Source organism: Neomonachus schauinslandi, chromosome 2 (assembly GCF_002201575.2).
Source record: "Neomonachus schauinslandi chromosome 2, ASM220157v2, whole genome shotgun sequence".
Classification (NCBI taxonomy): domain Eukaryota; kingdom Metazoa; phylum Chordata; class Mammalia; order Carnivora; family Phocidae; genus Neomonachus; species Neomonachus schauinslandi.
In genome coordinates this window covers 77,383,976-77,409,563 of record NC_058404.1, presented here as the reverse complement: position 1 = coordinate 77,409,563, position 25,588 = coordinate 77,383,976, and the positions used below count along the sequence as shown (strand labels likewise).

General features: G+C 37.1%; 1 protein-coding gene and 1 pseudogene across 1 annotated transcript in view; both read right to left on the bottom strand.

The window, feature by feature from the left end:
* The window catches only part of IQCM (IQ motif containing M), a 367,918-nt gene that overhangs the window by 186,950 nt on the left and 155,380 nt on the right, over positions 1-25,588 (bottom strand). Inside the window, exon 8 of the mRNA XM_044913077.1 lies at positions 18,331-18,529. Coding sequence (XP_044769012.1) covers positions 18,331-18,529 — 199 coding nt within the window. The remainder of the gene's footprint in view (positions 1-18,330; positions 18,530-25,588) is intronic.
* Positions 464-590, bottom strand: LOC123324262 (annotated as a pseudogene).

The window sequence follows — 25,588 nt, the reverse complement described above, 5'->3', positions numbered from 1 at the left end:
CAAATTAGTAATTATAATTTTCCAACCCATGTTGATTTAAAAGGTAAATGTATCATACTTAGTACACATCGATGTTCAAAAATTTTTCTAGTATGCATTTTTAGCCTGCCTTTTGTTTGATATGGTCGTCTTGTTTCAAAAAAGTAATGAATGGATTGCTTATTTGGAGAATTCCACTACCTTATGACACTTAGTGGGGCTTAATTTCTTTAATTACTAGCTGGAGTGCTCTCTTTTCCTATTTATTTGCCATTTATCCTTCTCCTATAGTAAAGTACTAGTTCATGTCTTCTACCTATTTCTTCTCTTATTATTGTAGTGTGTTTCTTATCAATTTATGATAGATCTTTACATGTTGAGTTTTTTTTTTTAACACCGGGGCAATATCAAATGTTTTACTACAGTTTGACTTTTTAACTTTTTAAAAATGATATTTAGACATATAAGCAGATAACTTGCCCACATATATTAACTAAGTCTAACCTTGTCTAAACACTTACATATGACATTATCCAAAAGGGTCTGATAAGAACTTAAACTGATAAGAACAGATACTATACTTGATCTTAGCCAAAAGGCTGAGAAGGGATCCAAAAAGGGTCTTTATACAAAAACCTTATTAAAGCAGGAAAAGGTTTTTAAACCTAGTTTAGGCTTTTAAACCTAAACTAAAACCCAATGAAATAAGGATTGAATATTCTGAATTGTTATCTTACACACACACACATAAACACACTTATCAAGTATACAAGCCTCACTTCCCCACCCACTAAAGAAATAGTGAAGCCCTTAGCCACACACATGTGGCTAAAGCAAACGATTCTCTCCTGGGTTGGGTTCTTCTCTCTTCAGGCCTCTTTTCTGTGTCACCTGCCACTCACTTTGATCTTGGTCAGAATGATTATAATATACCTGAAGCACATGCTTAATTTTTCTACCTCTAATTGCTTAGTATAAAGACTGTGAGTACACATTCTTGGTCAATGGTATCACTGAATCTTGTCTTACTCCCATGCATCTCTGCAAAATTTAAGTAGCAGCTTCTGATTGCCACACAATTGGTGCTCCTTTATATCAACACAACTGGGGCTCTCTGCATCATCTTCCTGATGTGGGCACACCCCAATACAGTGTCAGAATGGAGTTTTAATCTAATTTTGGCTTTTGGCAGGACATTCCAATGTCTATATTGAGCCTGACCTGAGAAAATACTCCACCATTTTGCAATGATCATTGAATACTGTTATTACCAGAATGGTCTAATGTTTTAAAGTGTCTGGAACTAGGCAGACTTAGGTTTGATGCTCAAAATTCAGCTATGCCACTGGCTGGATGTGTAACTTTAGACAAGTTTTGTTAACTCTTTGTGCCTTACTTTTCATAGCTAGTAAAGATAATTATACAAGTTAGAAGAGTGGTACCACTTCAATTCTTGATCACCAACCTCACCTGGGTTCTCAAAGTGGCATGAAAACTCACCTGTGTTTTTCTAGGCATCTCTATTTTTGTCATTTTCTGTAGAAACTCAATCTCCTCAAACATTCAAACTCACCTTCTAAATGCTCACTCTCAGCAAATGACTTTGTTCCTTACTTCACCAAGGGGAAAGCATTAGGTTATTGTTATCTCAACTTCCTATCACCAAATCTAAACACTCAGCAACATCCTTTGGTCCTACAACAGAGAAATAGGTCTCTCTTACCTAAGGCTAATCCTGTCAGGTGTCTTATAAACACACTCCCTCCAATATTCTTAACCTTCTAATATGGGTTATTCTCATCTCTCTTATATCATCAACGTTCCCCTCTTATTCATTTTTGCAATAAATATTTAAATGTACTTTTCCAATGTAAACTATCCTGCCCTAAAGCTCATAGTGTCTCATATTTATCTACTCTAGATGTTTTCACTTCTTTGCTTTCCACACATCACTCCACTGAAACTTGCCAAGGTCATCCATGAACTAACTGTTGTAAAGACAGAAAATTCTGTCTTTACCTTCATTCCTAGCAGCATTGGAGACTACTGACTCCACCTTCTTTCTTAATACAATACTCCCACGGCTCCAGTTAGTATCACTAATAATGATCTCAAATCTACAGAGAGGGGCAGAGTATAGGAAGCCATCCTTGGTCAGGGAGCTGAATCAAAATATTTAGGAAAAATTTTTTCAAATTTCACATCCTCTGATCCAAATATGCTATTATACACCTTCCATCATGTTGAAAATTTTACTTATTTTAACTTATATACTTAATTTACATAATTTAATTAATTAATTAGGAACATAATATGTAGCAGGAATTATTCTAGACTTTGTGAACAGATTAATGAACAGAAAAGGCAAAATTCTTGTCTCAGGGAGTTACATTGTAATGGAAGGAACAATAATCCAATAAACAAATATCTATGTGTTGGGTGGCAGTAAATGGTTTGAAGTCTTTTAAATAGAATAGGGAGTGACCAGGTTGAATATAATTTTTTATAAGGTAGTATGGAGCAGGCTTTTTTATAATTAACAATGAACACAGACCTGAATGAAGAGAGCCATCCTGTCACCTGAGTAAAGAGCTTTCTCAGAGAAAACATGAGAATCACTGCTAAATGGGGCTACTTCCATGAGTGGGAAGATTTTATTGTCTTCCTCAAGTATATTAAGGTAGAAAAGAATTTAAGAACTATTGATGAAGTCTAAATGTTTCCTTATGGCCCAATCTTTCTTCTGAGTTTTGGACCCATACATTCAACTGCCTCCCAGACATCTCAAAGATTTCCCATAGGTAGTTAAAGTCAGTGTCGAAAACTGGACTCTATCTCTTTTTCTTTCCTCCCCTCTCCTACTGGCTCGTCCTCTTAAATTCTGTATTTCACAACCACCCACCAGGTTGCCCAAGACAAAAAGCACAAAAACTGAGAAACTATTCTTGACTCCTCCTTCTCCCTTATCTTCAAATCCATTCAAACCCAATGTCCTACCTCTGCTCCATTTCTCCAGCCCTAACTCACACCACCATTATCACACACCGAATTATTGAAAAAGCATACTAGCTGTCCTCCCTCTAATTCTGTCACCCTCTTTCCCCAATTCATTGCCCAGAGTCAGTAATTTTTCTAAAAGGCAAATCTATTAATGTCACTGATCTGCTTTAAAGTCATCCATTCCCATATACTAAGTAAAAGCATAAACTCCTTAGCATGGTTTTTAAGAACATGCTTAATCTGACTGCTATCTCAGCTTCCTCTACTGCCACTATCCTCCCAACCAACTCTCAGCCCCTCAATGTTCTAGCTCACCTATGGTCACTGATTGTCTTTCACTGTGCCTACAACTCTCTCAGCCTACTGGTCTACCTGACAGAATATAGCTACCCCTCATTTTCTGGATCTCAATGTATTGGCACTATCCAACACCCACACCAGACACAGCCTTTTGGATTAAATGGTCGAAGTTCTCCAATAGTACCTAAGACTTCTTTTAATTATCTGCATGCCTATTCAGATTATATGCTCTATGAGATCACACACCAGGCAAGAAACTGGATCCAATACATAGTAACTGTTATCAAAAAATTTTTAACTTTTCTGTTCAATGTCAACTGTGCCATGGGGACCATGGATGGGCTTCAGGATTTTCTTATTGTTTCTGTTTTGTGTTTTGATATAATGGGAGGAAATCAGTACTTTATCAAATTTTCAAAGGATTCTGTGACCAAAAGATTAAAGACCACTGGCCTATGCATGGGATACTGTTATGGTAACCTTAAAACTCAGATTTTACCAGAACTATTCCAAGTCTATTTATTCAACAAATATTTATTCAAAAACAATTTTGAACACTTTCTTATTGCAACCACGAGCTATTCAAATGCCCTAGAGTTTCAGTATTTTGGGCAAATATCAAATGAATATATCAATTTAAGACTGAAATTTAAAAATTTAAATTATGAATATTCAGAGGAAAAGACTGAAATTAAGTAAAATCTTAGAAGCATTACAATGAGAAAAAAATACTGTTTTTGTACCTTTACTGGGGTTTTTTTAGATCACTATTACTTATTCCAAAACACATGCAAACAAACAACACAGAGTTTTCAAAAGGAAAAGGACACTTCGAATGGTGGAAATAAATGATGCTTATAGTTAAAAGCAGCGATCTCTGTGGTACCCTTATGACTGATATGATAGTTCAGTGTTGCTCCATTATTTCTAAATAAACCCAAACGGGAGTATTTCACAGGAAATGATGGAAATTGTACAGTCTCTTGAGGTAATTCAAAGTGACATTCTAGTAGACACTGTCCACAATTACAAGCTCTGAAGTGGCAGCCAAACAATATGACTATAGGAGTTTTCCAGCAGAGGGATTGCCATGGTGCTGACAATTATCCAGTGATTTGCTATGCAGCCTCTAGAGCAGAAACTCTATCAAGAATTCCCCCAACAACAACCTTGCACATAGGCACAGTCCTGGAACCTGACAATGTATGCATTACAGGCCTGCTGCACTAGCTGTTCAACAGCATGCAAGACAACATTAACCATACAAACAGAGCAGCCATCAACATACAAAGCCCCATAGCAGTGATAAAATAAAAAAGAAATCAATGATCATAACAAATGTTATAACCAAATCAAAGTCAACAATCTAGTTTATATTGGCTCCAACTCTTTAAACATGCGTCCCATTCTTTTCATTTCAAATTCTACCTCTACATAGAAATTCAACATTTTCCTTGTCAGTATCTCCTTTTCAGCATGATCTTGGGCCCATTCTTGCTCTCTAAGTTTACTAGGCTCATTTTTCTCCCAGAGGTGATGGATGACTCTACAATACCCTTCAATAGCAGGAAATGCCATAATTAAATTAAATCATAATCTAAATGCATAATCATATATAGGTGTATACATATGATATATAATATATATTCTGTATTATATACTTACATACATACATCCACATTATTTCTCTTTATATATAAATGTGAATCATTAGAGTACCCTGATAAATTTCTATAACTATATTTTGTTGAATTAATTCATCCATTCAAATAGATATTGGTTGAATACTTACATGTACCAAGCACTATTCTAGCCATTTGAACACAGTAGCAAACAAAACAGAAACCATGTAAACATATACAGATAACTAAATAAATAAGAAAAAAGCAGATAATAAGTGCAAATAGCTAAAATAATAGGATTGTGGGCGCCTGGGTGGCTCAGTTGGTTAAGCGACTGCCTTCGGCTCAGGTCATGATCCTGGAGTCCCTGGATCGAGTCCCGCATCGGGCTCCCTGCTCGGCGGGGAGTCTGCTTCTCCCTCTGACCCTCCCCCCTCTCATGCTCTCTCTCTCATTCTCTCTCTCAAATAAATAAATAAAATCTTTAAAAAAAAAAAAAATAAAAATAAAAATAAAATAATAGGATTGTATAACATGTGTCGAAAAGCATTGAGGTGCGGGGGAGGAGCAAGATGGCAGAGGAGTAGGAAACCTAAATTTTGTCTGGTCTCAGGAATTCAGCTAGATAGGGATCAAAGCATTCTGAACACCTACAAACTCAATAGGAGATCGAAGAAAAGAATAGCAGCAACTCTCGGAACAGAAAAGCGACCACTTTCTGGAAGGTAGGACATGCGGAGAAGTGAATCCGAGGTGATATTAGGGAGGATAGATGGCGGGGGAGAGGGCCTCCATCAGCTGATACTGGCAAGTGATAGAGCAGTGGAGCACAAAACAGGAACTTTTAGAAGTTGGCTCCGCTGAGGGACGTCGCTCCGGTGGCTAAGTGGGGGGTGGAACCCTCACTGGGAGGGTGTGGTCTCAGGACTCTTGGGGTCACAGAAAGACTGGGGGTGCCTGAGTGCGGCAGAGCTCCCAGGTATCAGAGCAGGGAAGCCAGCTGCAGAGACGGAGCCGAGGCCGGGCTCTCAGCTTGGGGTTGCCATAAACCGTGATCTGCGGCACAGTCGGGCCACTGCTCTTCTAGCAGGGACCCAACAAGCGGCAGATCTGGGGACACTCCCCTTCCTCCCCTGGGAGGAGCGGCACAGAAGCACACCACAGGGATCTGCTGGCTTTGGAGACTCCACACGGGGTCGTGAGCCAGAGATAGAAACGCTTTGTCACAGACCGGGTGAGCATGGAGTGCGGCCAGAGATTGGGAAATGGGAGTGATTGCTTTTCTCTGGGGGTGCACTGACGAGTGGGGCCCTGAGTTCTTGGCTCCTCCAGAGTGGAGATTGCGAGGCAGCCATTTTCATTCTTATCCTCCAAAGCTGTAGGAAAAGTTTGCAGGGAACAAAAGCTCCCGAGAGCAAACCCGAGCAGATTACTTGGCCCGGACCAGCAAGAGCGGGGCAATTCCACCTCCAGCAAAGACATTTGAGAACCGTGGCAACAGGCCCCTCCCCCAGAAGATCAGCAAGAACCGCCAGCCAAGACCAAGTTTACCGAACAATGAGAAAGGAAGAACTCCAGCACTAGGGGAATTCTGCACATAGAATTCATGGCTTTTTCCCCCCTGATTCTTTAGTCTTTCAAAGTTAATGTTTTTTTAACTTTTTTCTTTTTTTTTTTTTGAATTTTTCTTTTTCCATTTTTCAACCAATATCTTATCAATCGCTTTTTTAAAAAACCTTTTTTATTTTTCATTTTTAGAGTCATATTCTATCCCTTCGTAGTAGTTAACCTTATTTTTGGTCTATATACATGAGTTGTTCTCTCTTTAAAATTTTTGGATACAGTTTCTTCTAACAAACCAAAATATACCCTAAATCTCTAGTGTATGGCTTTGTTCTAGTCTCCTGCCTGACCACATTCTCTCCCTTTTTTTTATCCTCTTCTTTCTTTTTTCAACCAACTTATCAATTCCTTTTATAAAATCTTTTATAATTTCCATCTTTACAGTCATATCCCATCCCTTCATCATATTTACCTTTATTTTTGTACATATGTAAGTTTTTCCTTCTTTAAAAATTTGGGAGGCACTTTCTTTTAACAGACCAAAATACCCCCAAAATCTAGTGTGTGGCACTGATCTATGCACCAGCCTGATCATAGTTGATCATTTTCTGGGGTTTTTTTGTTTCTTTGTTTGTTTTGATCGTTTTCTTTTTCATTTTCATTTTCTTTTTCTTTTTTTCTTCTTTCTTTCTTTCCTTTTCTTTTCCCCCAGTATCAGGTCTCTTCTGATTTGTTTAGTGTATATTTTTCTGGGGTTGTTGTTACCCTATTAGCATTTTGTTCTCTCATTCATCTATTCTCCACTGGACAAAAAAAACAAGACGGAAAAAAATCACCTCAAAAAAAAAAAGAACAAGAGGCAGTACCAACTGCCAGGAACCTAATCAATATGGACATGAGTAAGATGTCAGAACCTGAGTTCAGAATGATGATTTTAAAGATAGATAAAGCATGGAAGATATTAGAGAAACCCTTTCTGGAGAAATAAAAGAACTAAAATCTAACCAAGTTGAAATCAAAAAGTCTATTAATGAGGTACAATAAAAAATGGAGGCTCTAACTGCTAGGATAAATGAGGCAGAAGAGAAAATTAGTGATATAGAAGACCAAATGATGGAAAATAAAGAAGCTGAAAAAAGACAGAAAAACAACTACTGGATCACAAGGGCAAAATTCGAGAGATAAGTGATACCATAAGACAAAACAACATTAGAATAATTGGGATCCCAGAAGAAGAAGAAAGAGAGAGAGGGGCAGAAGGTATATTGGAGCAAATTATAGCAGAGAACTTCCTTAATTTGGGGAAGGAAACAGGTATCAAAATCCAGGAGGCACAGAGAACCCCTCTCAAAATCAATAAAAATAGGTCAACACCCCGACATCTAATAGTAAAGCTTACAAGTCTAAAGAGATAAAGAGAAAATCTTGAAAGCAGCACGGGAGAAGAGATCTGTAATCTACAATGGTAGAAACATTAGATTGGCAACGGACCTATCTACAGAGACCTGGCAGGCCAGAAAGGACTGGCATGATATCTTCAGAGCACTAAATGAGAAAAATATGCAGCCAAGAATACTATATCCAGCTAGGCTGTCATTGAAAATTGAAGGAGAGATAAAAAGCTTCCAGGACAAACAAAAACTAAAGGAATTTGCAAACACGAAATCAGCCCTACAAGAAATCTTGAAAGGGGTCCTCTAAGCAAAGAGAGACCCTAAAAGCAACATAGACCAGAAAGGAACACAGACAATATACAGTAACAGTCACCTTACAGGCAATACAATGGCACTAAATTCCTATCTTTCAATAGTTACCCTGAATGTAAATGGGCTCAATGCCCCAATCAAAAGACACAGGGCATCAGATTGGATAAAAAAACAAGACCCATTGATATGCTGTCTGCAAGAGACTCATTATAGACCCAAAGACACCCCCAGATTGAAAGTGAGGGGGTGGAAAACCATTTACCATGCTAATGGACACCGAAAGAAAGCTGGGGTGGCAATCCTTATATCAGACAAATTAGATTTTAAACCAAAGACTGTAATAAGAGATGAGGAAGGACACTATATCCTACTTAAAGGGTCTATCCAACAAGAAGATCTAACAATTGTAAATATCTATGCCCCTAACATGGGAGCAGCCAATTGTATAAGCCAATTAATAACAAAATCAAAGAAACACATCGACAACAATACAATAATAGTGGGGGACTTTAACACCCCCCTCACTGAAATGGACTAATCATCTAAGCAAAAGATCAACAAGGAAATAAAGACTTTAAATGACACACTGGACCATAATGGACTTCACAGATATATTCAGAACATTCCATCCCAAAGCAACAGAACACACATTCTTCTCTAGTGCCCATGGAACATTCTCCAGAATAGATTACATATTAGGTCACAAATCAGGTTTCAACTGGTACCAAAGGATTGGGATCATTGCCTGCATATTTTCAGACCACAGTGCTTTGAAACTAGAACTCAATCACAAGAGGAAAGTCGGAAAGAACTCAAATACATGGAGGCTAAAGAGCATCCTACTAAAGAATGAATGGGTCAACCAGGAAATTAAAGAAGAATTTAAAAAATTCATGGAAACAAATGAAAATAAAAACACAACTGTTCAAAATCTTTGGGATGCAGCAAAGGCGGTCCTAAGAGGAAAGTATAGCAATAGAGGCCTTTCTCAAGAAACACGAAAGGTCTCAAATATACAACCTAACCCTACACCTACAGGGGATGGAGAGAGAACAGTAAATAAATCCTAAACCCGCAGGAGAAGAGGAATAATAAAGATCAGGGAAGAAATCAATGAAATAGAAACCAAAAGAACAGTAGAACAGATCAACGAAACTAGGAGGTGGTTCTTTGAAAGAATCAACAAGATTGATAAACCCCTGGCCAGACTTATCAAAAAGAAAAGAGAAATGACCCAAATCAACAAAATCATGAATGAAAGAGGAGAGATCACAACCAACACCAAAGAAATACAAACAATTAGAGGAACATATTATGAGTACTATATGCCAGCAAATTAGATAATCTGGAAGAAATGGATGCATTTTTAGAGATGTATCAACTACCAAAACTAAACCAGGAAGAAAAAGAAAACCTGAACAGACCTATAACCACTAAGGAAATTGAAGCAGTCATCAAAAATCTCCCAACAAACAAAACCCCAGGGCCAGATGGCTTCCCAGGGGAATTCTACCAAACATTTCAAGAAGAATTAATACCTATTCTTCTGAAACTGTTCCAAGAAATAGAAATGGAAGGAAAACTGCCAAACTCATTTTATGAGGCCACCACTACCTTGATCCCCAAACCAGACAAAGATCCCATCAAAAAGGAGAATTACAGGCCAATATCCTTGATGAACATGGATGCAAAAATTCTCACCAAAATACTAGCCAATAGGATCCAACTGTACATTAAAAGAATTATTCACCATGACCAAGTGGGATTTATCCCTGGGCTGCAAGGTTGGTTCAACATCTGCCAATCAATGTGATCCAATGCATTAATAAAAGAAAGAACAAGAACCATATGATCCTCTCAACAGATGCAGAAAAAGCATTGGACAAAGTACAGCATCTTTCTGGATCAAAACTTCAGAGTATAAGGATAGAGGGTACAAACCTCAATATCATAAAAGCCATCTTTGAAAAACCCACAGCAAATATCATTCTCAATGGGGAAAAACTGAGAGCTTTCCCCCTAAGGTCAGGAACACGGCAGGGATGTCCACTATCACCATTGCTATTCAACATAGTATTAGAAGTCCTAGCCACAACAATCAGACAACAAAAAGAAATCAAAGGCATCCAAATCGGCAAAGAAGAAGTCAAACTCTCATTCTTTGCAGATGATATGATACTTTATGTGGAAAACCCAACTCCCCCCCAAAACTGCTAGAACTCATACAGGAATTCAGTAAAGTGGCAGGATATAAAATCAGTGCACAGAAATCAGTGGCATTCCTATACACCAACAACAAGAGAGAAGAAAGAGAAATTAAGGAATCAATCCCATTTACAACTGCACCCAAAACCGTAAGATACCAAGGAATAAATCTAACCAAAGAGACAAAGGATCTGTACTCAGAAAACTATAAAATACTCATGAAAGAAATTGAGGAAGACACAAAGAAATGGAAAACCGTTCCATGCTCATGGATTGGAAGAACAAATATTGTGAAGATGTCAATGCTACCTAGAGCAATCTAGACATTCAAAACAATCCCTATCAAAATACCATCCACTTTTTTCAAAGAAATGGAGCAAATAATCCTAAAATTTTATGGAACTAGAAAAGACCCCGAATAGCCAGAGGAATGTTGAAAAAGAAAAGCAAAGCTGGCGGCATCACAATGCCAGACTGCAAGCTCTATTCCAAAGCTGTAATCATCAAGGCAATATGGTACTGGCACAAAAATAGATACATAGATCAATGGAACAGAATAGAGAGCCCAGAAATGGACCCTCAACTCTATGGTCAACTCATCTTTGACAAAGCAGGAAAGAATGTCCAATGGTAAAAAGATAGTCTCTTCAACAAATGGTGTTGGGAAAATTGGACAGCCACATGCAGAAGAATGAAACTGGACCATTTCCTTACACCACACACACACACACACACACACACAAAAGCTTTTGCACAGCAAAGGAAACAGTCAACAAAACCAAAAGTCAACCGACAGAATGGGAGAAGATATTTGCAAATGACATATCAAATAAAGGGCTAGTATCCAAAATCTATAAAGAATTTATCAAACTCAACACCCAAAGAACAAATGATCCAATGAAGAAATGGGCAGAAGATATGAACAGACATTTTTCCAAAGAAGACATCCAAAGGGCCAACAGACACACGAAAAAGTCCTCAACATCGCTCGGCATCAGAGAAATCCAAATCAAAACCTCAATGAGATACCACCTCACACCAGTCAGAATGGCTAAAATTAACAAGTCAGGAAATGACAGATGTTGGCAGGGATGCAGAGAAAGGGGAACCCTCCTACACTGTTGGTGGGAATGCAAGCTTGTGCAACCACTCTGGAAAACAGTATGGAGGTTCCTCAAAAAGTTTAAAATAGAGCTATGATACGATCAAGCAATTGCACTACTGGGTATTTTCCCCAAAGATACAAATGTAGGGATCCAGAGGGGTACGTGCACCCCGATGTTTATAGCAGCAATGTCCACAATATCCAAACTATGGAAAGAGCTAAGATGTCCATCGACAGATGAATGGATAAAGAAGATGTGGTATATATATATACACACACACACATATATACAATGGAATATTATGCAGCCATCAAAAGGAATGAAATCTTGCCATTTGCAATGACGTTCATGGAACTGGAGGGTATTATGCTGAGCGAAATAAGTCAATCAGAGAAAGACATGTATCATATGACCTCACTGATATGAGGAATTCTTAATCTCAGGAAACAAACTGAGGGTTGCTGGAGTGGTGGGGGGTGGGAGGAATGAGGTGGCTGGGTGATAGACATTGGGGAGGGTATGTGCTATGGTGAGCGCTGTGAATTGTGTAAGACTGTTGAATCACAGACCTGTCCCTCTGGAACAAATAGTACATTATATGTTAAAAAAAAAAAAAAGAAGAAGAAGATGATAGCAGGAAGGGAAAAATGAAGGCGGGGAAATCGGAGGGGGAGACAAACCATGAAAGACTATGGACTCTGAGAAACAAACTGAGGGTTCTAGAGGGGAGGGGGGTGGGGGGGATGGGTTAGCCTGGTGATGGGTATTAAAGAGGGCACGTACTGCATGGAGCACTGGGCCTTATACACAAACAATGAATCATGGAACACTACACCAAAAACTAATGATATAATGTACGTGATTAACATAAAATAATAAAAAAAATTTTAAATAAAGAAGCAATGTGGTGCTATAAATTTGAAGATACGTACTCCCAAATAAGTCAATTATTTGTGTTGCTTATGAGAGACATGTAAATAAAAGGTCACAATATAGATAACCTGAGCACAATAATGACCAAAAGAATAGAGAGATCATTTCTGCTTGATGGACCAGGGACAATGTCTTAGCACATATATTTAAGAAAGATCTTGAAAGATGAGTTGGAGTTTATCCAAACATTAGCGAGGGAGAGTATTCCAGCTTAAGAGAACAGCATTAAAACATAAGATATAATAGGAAACAATCAGGGAATTAAAGAATTTGGGCTTTGCTAAAGCACAGGGCATTAGTGAGGAAGTATCATGGGATGAAGATGGACAGTGGGCAAGTGCCAGACCAGGGAGGTCATGTGTACTATGTTAGAGAATTTATACTTCCTCCTACAAGAATATAGGGCCATTAAAAGATTATAAGAAATGGAATAAGGCAATCAGAGTAAACTTTCCTTAATTGCATATGACAGATTAGAGGGTAGGAAGCAAAGAATAATTAGGAGACAACTGTAGTTCTCCATGTGAGGGTTGATAAATAGAAGCTCTGGCAAAAAACAAAGAGAGGAAGAGCAACACAAGAAACGTTATGGTGATAATCAATTGAATATTGAATGAGGAAGTTGAAAGAGTCTAAGAAAACTCCAGGTATAGCTCGGACTATGGGTGATGGAATAGTTCATCAATATAGGTAGTACAGGGGGTGGCCCAAGATGATGGCATAGGAAGATCCTGATCTCACCTATCCTACAAACACACCAAACCACAGCTACATGTGGACAATTCCCTCTGAAAAAGAAAATTAGCAGAACTGTTCCTCTACAACAAAGGATAAAAGGACTATCTCAAGATGGGTAGGGAAACCAACCCATCAAGGGACACAAAGGGTTGTAGGGAACTGAGATTGTCCTTTTAAAAGGCTCACCTAGTCTCACTCATTCCTGGACCCAGTACAAAAGTAACAGTTTGAAAAGCACCTAGACTGTATGTGAAGGGAATTCATTTGCTAATCTTAAGGCAAGGGGCAGGGGACAGCTGGGACTCTCTTCAGAGAAGGACACACTGGCAGGTGCCATTTTGCACTCTCCCCCAACCTAACACAGGCAGGTATGTCAGATTTAGTGCCATCCTGCTGCCTTGCTAAGGCTGGTGGGGGTGGACGGTGGTGGCACTGGCTGGGGCCCATGAGTGTGAGCAGTCACAACATTCTCCCAGTCCCTTGCTAAAGTCTGTGAGCATGGGTGTTGGCAGTACTGCTCCACTCCCTGGCTGGGGCCAGCAAGTGCCAGTGACCATGACATTCTCTCAGTCTCTTGCTAAACTTAGCAGGCACACACAAACAAAGCACTCTCCTACTGCACCTCTAAAGCCCACAGGCACATGCAACCAAAGCGTTTTCCCACAGCTGTGCTGAAACCAATGAGTGTGCCCTGCCCCCTACACTCTTCACCTGCCTTACTAAAGTCAGAGGGTGTGCACAATCCATGCAGGGGATGCCCCTTGGTTGCCTGGCTCTAGTGGCCAAGGGGGTTCACATTCCTGGGCTGCACAGTACTGTAATTAAAAAGACAGCTCTTGGCACCCCCAGACTACCATAATCAGCAGACTGAAACACACCCCCAGCCTTCCTGTAAAAAAGGTACACTTACTTGACCTAGAGCTTCAGCCATCTTTTTAGTATCTATTTCACTTATTTCTGCTCTGATCTTTATTATTTCCTTCCTTCTAACTTTGGGATTCATTTCTTCTTTTAGTTCCTTTAAGTGCAAAATTAAATAGTTTGAGATTTTTCTTGGGTTTTTTTTTTTTTTGAGGTAGGCCTGTACTACTATGAATTAGTCCTTAGAATTACTTTTGCTGCATACCATAGATTTTGATATATCACATTTTCATTTCCATTAGTCTCTTGGTATTTTTAAAATTTCTCCTTTGATTCTTTTGTTGACCCAATGGTTGTTTAGTAGCCTGTTGTTTAATCTCCACATATTTGTGATTTTTCTACTTTTCTTCTTGTAATTAATTTCTAGTGTCATACCATTCAATGGTCATGCTTGATATTATTTCAATCTTCTTAAATTTAATGTGACTTGTTTTGTGGCCTAACATGTGCTCTATCCTGTAGAATGTTGTGTGTGCACTTAAGAAAAATGTATGTTTTGCTGCTTTTGGATGGGATGTTCTGCATAAAGCTATTCAAACCATCTAATCTGTCATTTAAGGCTGATGTTTCACTATTAATTTCCATCTGGATAATTTATCCATTAACGTAAGTGTGGTGTTGAAGTCCCCTACTATTATTGCAGATTTAATACCTATACTTCTCAAACTCTTCCAAAAAATTTTCAGAATAAACACTTCCAAACTCATTTTATGAGGCCAGTACTACCCTGATACCAAAGCCAGAGAAGAACATCACAAAAAAAAAGGAAGAAAAGAATATCAAATATGGCATTTTTTTATTATTATCATTAGTATATTAAAATGTTTATCATTTATTTGTGCACATTGTGCTAAGCACCATGTTAGAAACTTTATATGTTATTTTTAACCTTTTCAACAAATATTTTCCAAGATTCAGAATTCTGACTCTAAATTCATGCTTGTTTTCACATAGTTTTTTTAAATTAGTTTTTAGATATCCATCAACCATTTATATGATATGCCCACTTACTTACTGGTTTTGTTATATAGTTGTCTGATATTAAAGAATCCAGTTGAGAAATAGGTGATAAATATCAATAAAATAAACAGGGTTCTAGAGGGGAGGGGGTTGGGGGATAGGTTAGTCTGGTGATGGGTATTAAAGAGGGCACGTATTGAATGGAGCACTGGGTGTTGTATGCAAACAATGAATCATGGAACACTACATCAAAAACTAATGATGTAATGTATGGTGATTAACATAACATAATAAAATAAAATTTAAAAAAGAAAAAAGAAAGAAAGAAAAGAAAATCACAGGCCAGTGTCCCTGATGAACATAGATATCAAAATCCACAACTAAATATTAGCAAACTGAATTCAACAATACATTAAGATGATCATATACCATGCTCAAGTGAAATTTTTTCCAGGGGATGCAAGAATGTTTCAACACCCATAAATCAATCAACATGATGCACCACATTAACAAAATGAAGGATAAAATCATATGATCATTTCAGTAGATGTAGAAGAAGCATTTGATGGAATTCAACATTCATTTTTGATAAAAACTCTCAATAAAATGGGTATAGAGGGACCACACCTCAACTAATAAAAAGGTCATATATAACAAACTTAGAGCTAACATCATACTCAATAATGAAAAGCTAAAAGCTTTTCCTCTAAGATCAGGAACAAAACAAAGATGCCCACTCTCACCACTTTTATTCAACATTAGAGGGGAAGTCCTAGACACAGCAATTAGGGAAAAAAAAAAAGGAAATAAAAGGCTTCCAAATTGGAAAAGAAAAAGTAAAATCATCACTATTTGCAGATGATATGATACTGTACATAAAAAAAAAAAAACATAGACCCCACCAAAACACTACTAAGTTTAATGAATGAATTCAGTAAAGTTACAGGCTACAAAATCAACATATAGAAATATATTATGTTTCTTAATGGTAATAACAAGCTATCAGAAAGAGAAATTAAGAAAACAATCTTATTTACTAGTGCATTCAAGAGAATAAAATACTTAGAAATAAATTTAACCAAAGAGATGAAAGAACTGTACTTTGAAAACTATAAGACACTGATGAAAGAAAGTGAAGATGACAGGAATAAATGTAAAAACATACTATGCTCATGGATTGGAAGAATTAATATTATTAAGATGTCCATACTACCCACAGTAATGTACCAATCCATTGCAATCCCTATCAAAATACCAATAGCATTTTTCACAGAACTGGAATAATCCTAAAATTTGTATGGAACCAAAACAACTCCAAATAACCAAAACAATCTTGAAAAAGAACAAAGCTGGAGGTATCATGCTCCAGGATTTCAAACTATGCTACAAAGCTATAGTGATGAAAACACATAAATCAATGGAAGAGAATAGACAGCCCAGAAAAAAACCCACACTTATAAAGTCAAGTAATCTGTGATAACAGAGGTAAGAATATACAATGATGAAAAGACAGTTTCTTCAATAAATGATGTTGTTAAAACTGGAGAGCTATAAGAATGAAACTGGTTCACTTTCTTACACCAAAAACAAAAATAAACTCAAAATGTATTAATGGCTTAAATGAGAACTGAAAATATAAAGCTTCTAGGAGAAAACTCAGGTAGTAAGCTCTTGGGCATTGGTCTTAGCAGTACTTTTTTAGATATTCCTCCTCAGACAAGGCCAACAAGAGCAAAAATAAACAGATGGGACTACCTCCAACTAAAAAGCTGTTGCACAGCAAAAGGAAACCATCAACAAAATGAAAGAAAAAAATCCTAATGAATGGCAGAAATTATTTGCAAATGACATATCAGGTAAGGAGTTAACATTCAAAATATATAAAGAACTCATACAACTCAATATCAAAAAAATCCAATTAAAATATGGGCAAAGTACACCTGAATAGATGTTTTTCCAAAGAAGACATACAGATGGCCAACAGACATATGAAAAGATGCTCAATATTACTAACCATCAGGGAAATGCAAATCAAAACCACAATAAGATATCACCTCACACCTGTCAGAATGGCTACTATCAAAAAGATAAGGAATAACAAGTATTGGTGAGGATGTGGAGAAAGGGGAACCCTTGTGCATTATTGGTAGGAATGTAAATTGGTACAGCTGCTATGGAAAATAGTGTGGATGTTCCTCAAAAAATTAAAAACAGAACTACCATACAATTCAGCAATTCCACTCTTGGTATTTTTCAAAGAAAATTAAAACACTAATTCTTAAAAGATATATGCACCTTTATGTTCAATGCAGCATTATTTACAATAGCCAAGATATGGAAGCCACCTAAATGTCCATCAATAGATGAGGGGGTAAAGATGTGATGATAGATAGATGATAGATAGATAGATAGATAGATAGATAGATAGATAGATAGATAGATAGATAGATAGATGATTGATGATAGATAGATGATAGATGATAGATAGATGATAGATAGATGATAGATGATAAATAGGTGATAGACAGATGATAGATAATAGATGATGATAGATAGATGATGATAGATAGATGATGATAGATACATACATACATACATACAATGGAATATTATTCAGCCATAAAAAGAAATGAGATTTTGCCATTTTTAACATGGATGGATCTAGAGGGTATTGTGCTAAGTGAAATAAGTCAGGCAGAGAAAGACAAATATTGTATGATTTCACTTATATGTGGAATCTACAACAAAACAAATGAACCAACAAAACAAAGCATAAACATACTCAGAGATACAAAGAATAAATTAATGGTTGCCAGACAAAATAGATCCTAGATATTTATTTTGAAACTCAAGATTGCTGCTTATGCAAGTTGCTCAGGTGTGTGTGTGTGTGTGTGTGTGTCTATAGTTCTTTTTGAGTTGAATGTTTATGCTGTACAAGAGTATCCAGGAGTGTGGGAAGTGGAAGAAAGTTGCTTTATATGGACAATAAGCAGCAAAAAAGGTGGAACAAAATTAGTGCAAGGACAGGTGGTCCTGGCCTTAGAATAAAAGTGGTCCCAGAACTATTGGGTTAATAAGGATAAACTAGGCCTTTTGTTCAGATTCTCCAGTTTGACCAAATCTGAAACTGTCAGCAGAGTAGATAATTCATAACATTTTCTCAATGAAAAGAATGTAGTCAGAACTTTATTTAGAAAAATCATAGATACATTGACCAGGTGACTATTCAAAACTCAATTAATTTAAAATCTACATAGGAAAATTTATACACATTATATTTAACACATGCTTTACCTTGATCATTATTCTCTGCAATCTTTTGCGTTCAAGCCATCCTCTGACATAGGCCTGTATGATGATGATCATTCTAACTACTTTTTTGGTATTTACAAATTTGGTCCTTTCCCGGAACACTTGGAAGATTTCTATGTGTGGTCCAATTCTTTTAACTTTATTGTCAAGTTTACCACTTTTACTTAGAATAGACTTTAGCCTAAAAATAAAATATAAAATTTTCTTATTATAGTTAATAAGAAAAATAATCACTTCTGAAAAGTCTCAAATTCATTTCAATCATAAATGTGTTAAAATAGGAAATGTATTATAATTTGTACATAGATTTCATATACATCACCTGAACATGTCAGTAGGATTCTCCAAAGAAGTTTGAATATGCTAGAATCAATATAACATATATAAAATGAACCTTGTGAAGAAAGGAAATCCAAAAGAAAGCAAATTTGTCAAAGCTTATCCATAACTATTCAAAAGAGCAATATATAATATTTAAGGAACAAAATATTTTCATATGACAGAGCAAGTTAGTCAAAATAACTTTCTTATCCCAGAAGCTATTTTAAACTAAAGACTATAAAATTATTTGGCACTGATATTCTGCTTACCAATCATCTGAAAAGTGATTTTATTTTCCAAAGGCTTTCAATCGAAAGGCATGGTAGTGTGTTGTTAAGGTCATGGACTACAGGATCACAGGAGCAAGCGACCATAATGGAAACCATAATAAGTCCTGACATACTGATGTGGATGGCCCTTGCAGTGATGATAAATATGTGAGAATACTACAGACTTTCTACTATAGACAGACAGACTGTAATCTTGGTAATCTTGTATCTACTTTTTTCATTTATATATGTTGTATTTTTTATATGGTAGTCAGGTTTTTCTAAGTCATCTAAAGTTCAAAGGCTAGTTTCCTTGCAACTTTTAGCATATAAAAATCCTTTTTTTCTTGGTAATTTCTTTTGTTTCTACAGGTTTCACAGCTGAAATTCCAAGGAGATGCCCAGATCGATTCACACACCAGAACGGAGTCTTGCCCTAAAAAGTGACTGTATATAGATCTCTGGAACCTAGGCCCAACTTTCTTGATTCTCAGAGTGAGTATCATGACTCTGTTTCTGCATTTTTTTTTCCCTCTGAGTTTATTTTGATGTCTGCAGTAGGCTGGTTCTTGAGGAGTCCTGTTCTACTTTGTACAACAGACATTATTTTTCTTTCCTTGGTGACTGAAATGTTGGGAGTCTGATTTTGATTATTTCACCCAGCCATCCAGCCTCTGTTCGGTGGTAGAGATGGTAGATGACAGGGAATCCCAGCTCAGTCTTTTTCATTTGTCTTTACTATGAGCCTTTTTTTTTTAAGATTTTATTTATTTATTTGAGAGAGAGAGAATGAGAGAGAGCAAATGAGAGGGGTTAGGGTCAGAGGAAGAAGCAGACTCCCTGCCGAGCAGCGAGCCCGATGCGGGACTCGATCCAGGGACTCCAGGATCATGACCTGAGCCGAAAGCAGTCGCCCAACCAACTGAGCCACCCAGGCGCCCTTTACTATGAGTCTTGAAGTTTATGATATGCCTTGTATTACATGTTGTTTGAACACCAGTATAGCTAAAAATATTTGAGACAATTTTGTTCCCACTAGAATGAAGATCAGCTCCATAGCAAGAGACTTTCATAACAAGTATTCCTTAGAGATCTTTTTTGATTCCCTGACATTCCTACTCCCAAGTAACCACAACTGAGGAGTGCAATTTGCTCAGGCACATAAAACTGTGTTCCATATTTATTTTTAACCTATAGTTAAAGATGTAGAACTAAGGCTGTTCATTCTCTTTGTGCTTGTGTGTATAAATGGAAAAAAAAAAGTCCTAGGGGCGCCTGGGTGGCTCAGTTGGTTAAGCGACTGCCTTGGGCTCAGGTCATGATCCTGGAGTTCCGGGATCGAGTCCCGCATCAGGCTCCCTGCTCAGCGGGGAGTCTGCTTCTCCCTCTGGCCCTCCCCCTCTCATGTGCTCTCTCTCTCTCTCTCTCTCTCTCTCAAATAAATAAATTTTAAAAAAGTCCTTACTCTCTTTGCAAAGGAAAAGTTAGCTTTGTACAATGTTCTTGTAACTGTAGCTCTTTTGTATCTATGGCTGGTCTTCCATTCTCTCGAGAAAAGTTTTTTAGATTGAGTCAAAACTATATCATTTTGTGTTCTGGAGAAATATCCCATTTAGACAAAGCTACCAGAAAAGGCAAAGAAAATGAAGCAAAATTTTCAATTTGTTTGTTTAAATTAAAATTGATTTTGCGTAGCTTAGAAGAGAGCTCTGCCTTCTAAGAGGATTTTTGTTTGGTTAATACAACAATTTTTATGAATGGGCCTTGATGTCTGAAATAAACTGGTAATGAAGATAAAATGTTAATGATTACTTCTGGCTGTCCAGAGTTTCAGGATGTATAGCGAAATCTAACGAATTCTGAGTTTCTGGCTTTTTCTCCTTTCTCTCAGAAGAAATAAGAGAAGTGTTATAGAAATACCCAAGTGAGCCAAGTTTATACCCTAAGTTCCATGTTCTAACAAGAAGAGAGAATAAATCTTAAAGAGCTATGTATGATTGTAAAGTGATGGGTGTCATAGATTGTTGAAGCACAAGAGCTCTGCTGGTCTCTTAAGTTGCCTTGAATGTCACAGAGTTCTTAGTCAAAGTGTGTGAAAAGTGAAAAGTGTGTGTGTGTGTGAGAGAGAGAGAACTGAAATTATTTTGGTTAAAAGCTATAGTTAATATGAGTGATTAGAACTATATTAAGTAAAAGAATTATGAAGAAATGCAAACATGTTTATAAAAGGATGGATGTGTATTGTCTGTTTTTTTTTTTTATCAACTTAAAAAGAAAAAAGTTTTGGGGTGCCTGGGTGGCTCAGTTGTTAAGCGTCTGCCTTCGGCTCAGGTCATGATCCCAGCTTCCTGGGATCGAGTCCTGAGTCGGGCTCCCTGCTCCCCAGAAGCCTGCTTCTCCCTCTCCCTCTCCCACTCCCCCTGCTTGTGTTCCTGCTCTTGCTATCTCTCTCTCTGTCAAATAAATAAATAAATAAAGTTTTTAAAAAATTAAAAAAAGAAAAAAGTTTTATCTTAGGCCTTATACATATGGACTCTGATCATTAGTACATCTCTAAATAATTGGAATGCTAAAAATAATGGAAAGGGAAATTTGAGGTTGAAGAATAATTTATATAAGGCTTGATGTAAAGTGAATTATATTTACAAATAATGGATTCGAAAAGAAGCTATAAAATACATCAAATTTTGACCAAGTTAAGTCAATTTTGATGAGCTTGATCATAAAATAGAGAAATGCTCGGGAATCTTTGACTACAAAATGTTATTTAAGTGGTATACAAAAAGAGTAAGATTAGAATTTGATTTACTTTCTGTTACATTGACAGACTGAGTTTTGAATCCACAGTCTGCTCTTAATTTAACAAAGGAAAAATCATTTCATGCCTTCAATATAGCTTTCCTGGACAACAAAAGTTACTTATGTCACAAAAATATTCCCTTTATCGGGCGCCTGGGTGGCTCAGATGGTTAGGCGTCTGCCTTCGGCTCAGGTCATGATCCCAGGGTCCTGGGATCGAGTCCCGCATCGGGCTCTCTGCTCCTTGGGAGCCTGCTTCTCCCTCTGCCTCTCTCTCTCTGTCTCTCATGAATAAATAAATAAAATCTTAAAAAAAAAAATATTCCCTTTATCATAATTATCTTTTTGTTTTCTTTCTAATTTACTTCTTGCAAAATCTGGTATTCCTAATACCTAATGTTACTGTGGCTGTGTTACTTTTTTTGGTACTCTAAAGGCACCTATGACTTTTGGCTCCTCTAACAATTCTTTCCAATATTGTTTTCTCCAAGTTCAAACCCCAAACTTAAAAACAAACTATTATGATACATTTTAACCTATCTTTTGGGTGTCCCAGATGGCTTCAAGACCACACCAAAGATTTTCTTCTTCACTATATAAAAGGAGGGATGCTAAAAAATGGTAAAGTATGTTTAACATAGTTATAGAAATGAACCAAAGATGAATCTTTTTTTGACAGAGAGTGAGAGAGCACAAGCAGGTGGAATAGGAGAGGGAGAGGGAGAGGCAGGCTCCCCGCCAAGCAGGGAGCCTGATGCAGGGCTTGATCCCAGGACCCCAGGATCATGACCTGAGCCGAAGGCAGATGCTTAACCATCTGAGCCAGCCAGGCACCCCACCAAAGATGATTCTTGCATATTGGCCCCTATGTTGTTTACTTCTTACACCACGCTAACACTTGAAAGCCTGCTGGCTCCAAATTCAAAATTCTTAGACATCCAATTGTTTTAAATATCTCCCCAAAAAAGTATAGTTTCAGCCATTTAGAGACTGTCTGCTTTGCATATCACACAAAACTGCAACCAACATCTGTTAGCCATACATAAGATAAACCTTAGGGCTGTAAAAGACTCCAACCCACTACAGATCAGAACTCTCTGATCCAGAGACTCCCCATCTTGCTGCTGAGATATGTAAGCCTTCTCTTTGACTTCCCTCTCCGAGGTGGAATCTATTTATCCACCTATTAATGTGTGTTGGCCTTGTGAATTGCTTTGGCCAAAAGAACCCAATGGAAGTGATGTTCTAGTTTTCAACATGTGCCTGAGAGGCCTTGAACAGTTCCATTCTCTGAACCTTACATCTGCAGAAGAACAAGCCAGCAAGCCTCTTAAGGATGAGAGACCACACGGAGAACAGACAAGTTGTACCCACTCAAGTGAACCTGGGTGGCATCAGCTGAGTCTAGACTAGATCATCAGAATTGCCTCACGAGAAATAACAGTTGTTGTTTTAAGCCATTAAGTCTTGTGATGTTATTATAACAATAGATAACTGATACACATATTTATGTTTTTACCAAAAGCTAATACAATAACTATCAAATTGATTTTTATTTTTTTTAAAGATTTTATTTATTTATTTGACACAGAGAGGGCGAGGAGAGAGCTCGCATAAGCAGGGGGAGCAGCAAGCAGAAGGAGAAGCAGGCTCCCCACTGAGCAAGGAGCCCGATGCGGGACTCGATCCCAAGACCCTGGGATCATGACCTGAGCTGATGGCAGCCGCTTAACCGACTGAGCCATCCAGGTGCCCCTCAAATTGATTTTTAAAAAGATTTATTTCAGAGGTAAATTTTCTCCATCAATTAGTAGTACTCATGATGAACATTTTATGGGATAAATTTTTTAAAAACTTGAAGTTTATCAGTGCCCTCACTGTGAATAATACGTTCTTATTTCAAGGTGATCAATGACTAAATCCTTATGGAATGAACGTGTATATACTCAATAAAAGATTCCATTCCTCTCCACTCTGATATTGTTGGTTGTTACATCAAATATATACTAAATACACCCCTTTTAGTCATATCTTCAACAGGTGGCTTCTTCCTTTCTCTCATACTTGTCCAAAGCCCCTAATACAAGTTATAGCTCATAAATTATGTCTTCTGAAAGAAATATCAAAAGAACGATAGCCTATAAAAAATGCATTTTCCTAACAATTTCTAGTAGAAGGAAAAGACTTATGACTACAGGCTTCTCAATTTAAACTGATATCATAAACATGAACCTACTGTGCGGCTCTTTTCATCCACAAACAGACAACTTTATGGGGTAGCCTGCTTAATCCAAGATCAGCAGAATAAGACTTAATTATCTTGGACTGAATAAATGAATTAAATTATGATAAGTATTAATTTTTGATTTAAAAATATGAAAAAATGCTTTTTTTCTATATGAGGATCCACTTATAAATTTCAATTTATTTGGCTTTACTTGTACAAATGAGAATGAAACATCCTTAAAATGGCACGTGAATGGTTCCAAATAACCCCTCAGAACTTCAGGTGAAAAAATCCTAATGAAAATTTTAATGTAGATCATAAGTTAAGAAATCACCAGAAATAGGGGCTCCTGGATAGCACAATCAGTTAAGGGTCTGACTCTTGGTTTTAGCTCAGGTCTGATCTCAGGGTCAGACCTAAGCCACCCCCCCACCCACCCCCGCCCCGCCCCAGTGCTCAGCACAAGGTCTGCTTGAAGTTCTCTCTCCCTCTTCCTCTGCCCCTCCCCCTGCACTCTCTTCCTCTGTCTTTCACTGAAATAAATAAATAAATCTTAAAAAAAAGAACTCACCAGAAATAATAATACTATAGAAATTAAGAACACATATTAATTTATTTTATCTACAAAATAACATAGCACAATAGTTCAATATATGCAAAATGTCTTTATTATAGAAGTATTTATTTATAAATTTTAAGTAAGAATCAACACTTTTTTTCTACTATGATATAATTGAAAAATCTAGTTTGTATCTCACTTTCCATACTAAACATCACATTTAAAGGCAAGTCATTTACCTAGATGTGGTCATTCCTAATTAGGACCTGGACTCACTTATTATGTGAAAACTATTGCCACTAAGACCTAAATAATAACCAACCTGGTCCCGCTGCCACTGCCTAAGAAATTCCCATCGAATAAGATAAACTTCTGGACAAACAAGGAATATTAGGAAAACTTAAGATATTAACAAGAGAAAAAGAAAGCTTATACCATTATATATAATGTAGGTAAAACCTAGAAGAGGAAAATGGAATGATTCCTGAATACCAACTTCAATATAAGAATGATAAAGACAAGAAAATATTTATGCCACATAAAATCACTTTAAAAGATGATGACACTAGGGAATCTGTCAGTCTTCTTGACAGAAGTCTCTAATGCCTTAGCATCATATGATTCTAGTTTTGCTAACCATACAGTATAGACATTTTTATGCTTTAATCAACATTTCTGATTCCATCTTTGTTATTGAAGCTGGCCCAATTTAAATACCAAGTTAACAATACTGAATAAAAAGTGCTGAACAAACTTATTTTGTCAAAACCTTAATTAGAAGTGCAATTTAACTACAAAACAAGGCTGAGAAGAAAACTGACAACTCATCTTCCCCTCAATCATGAGCAACTGTACACATATTACCTTACAGTCAGGAAAAGAAAAGCTTCTTTTATCCTGTGATAAACAAACACAGGTTCAGGCATACTTTGGAGATATTGGCAGATTCAACTCAAGACCACCACAGTACAGTGAATACCAAAAAGTGAATATTCCAATGAAGTGAGTCAAATGAATTTGTTGATTTCCCAGTGCACATAAAAGTTATATTTACACTATAGTGTT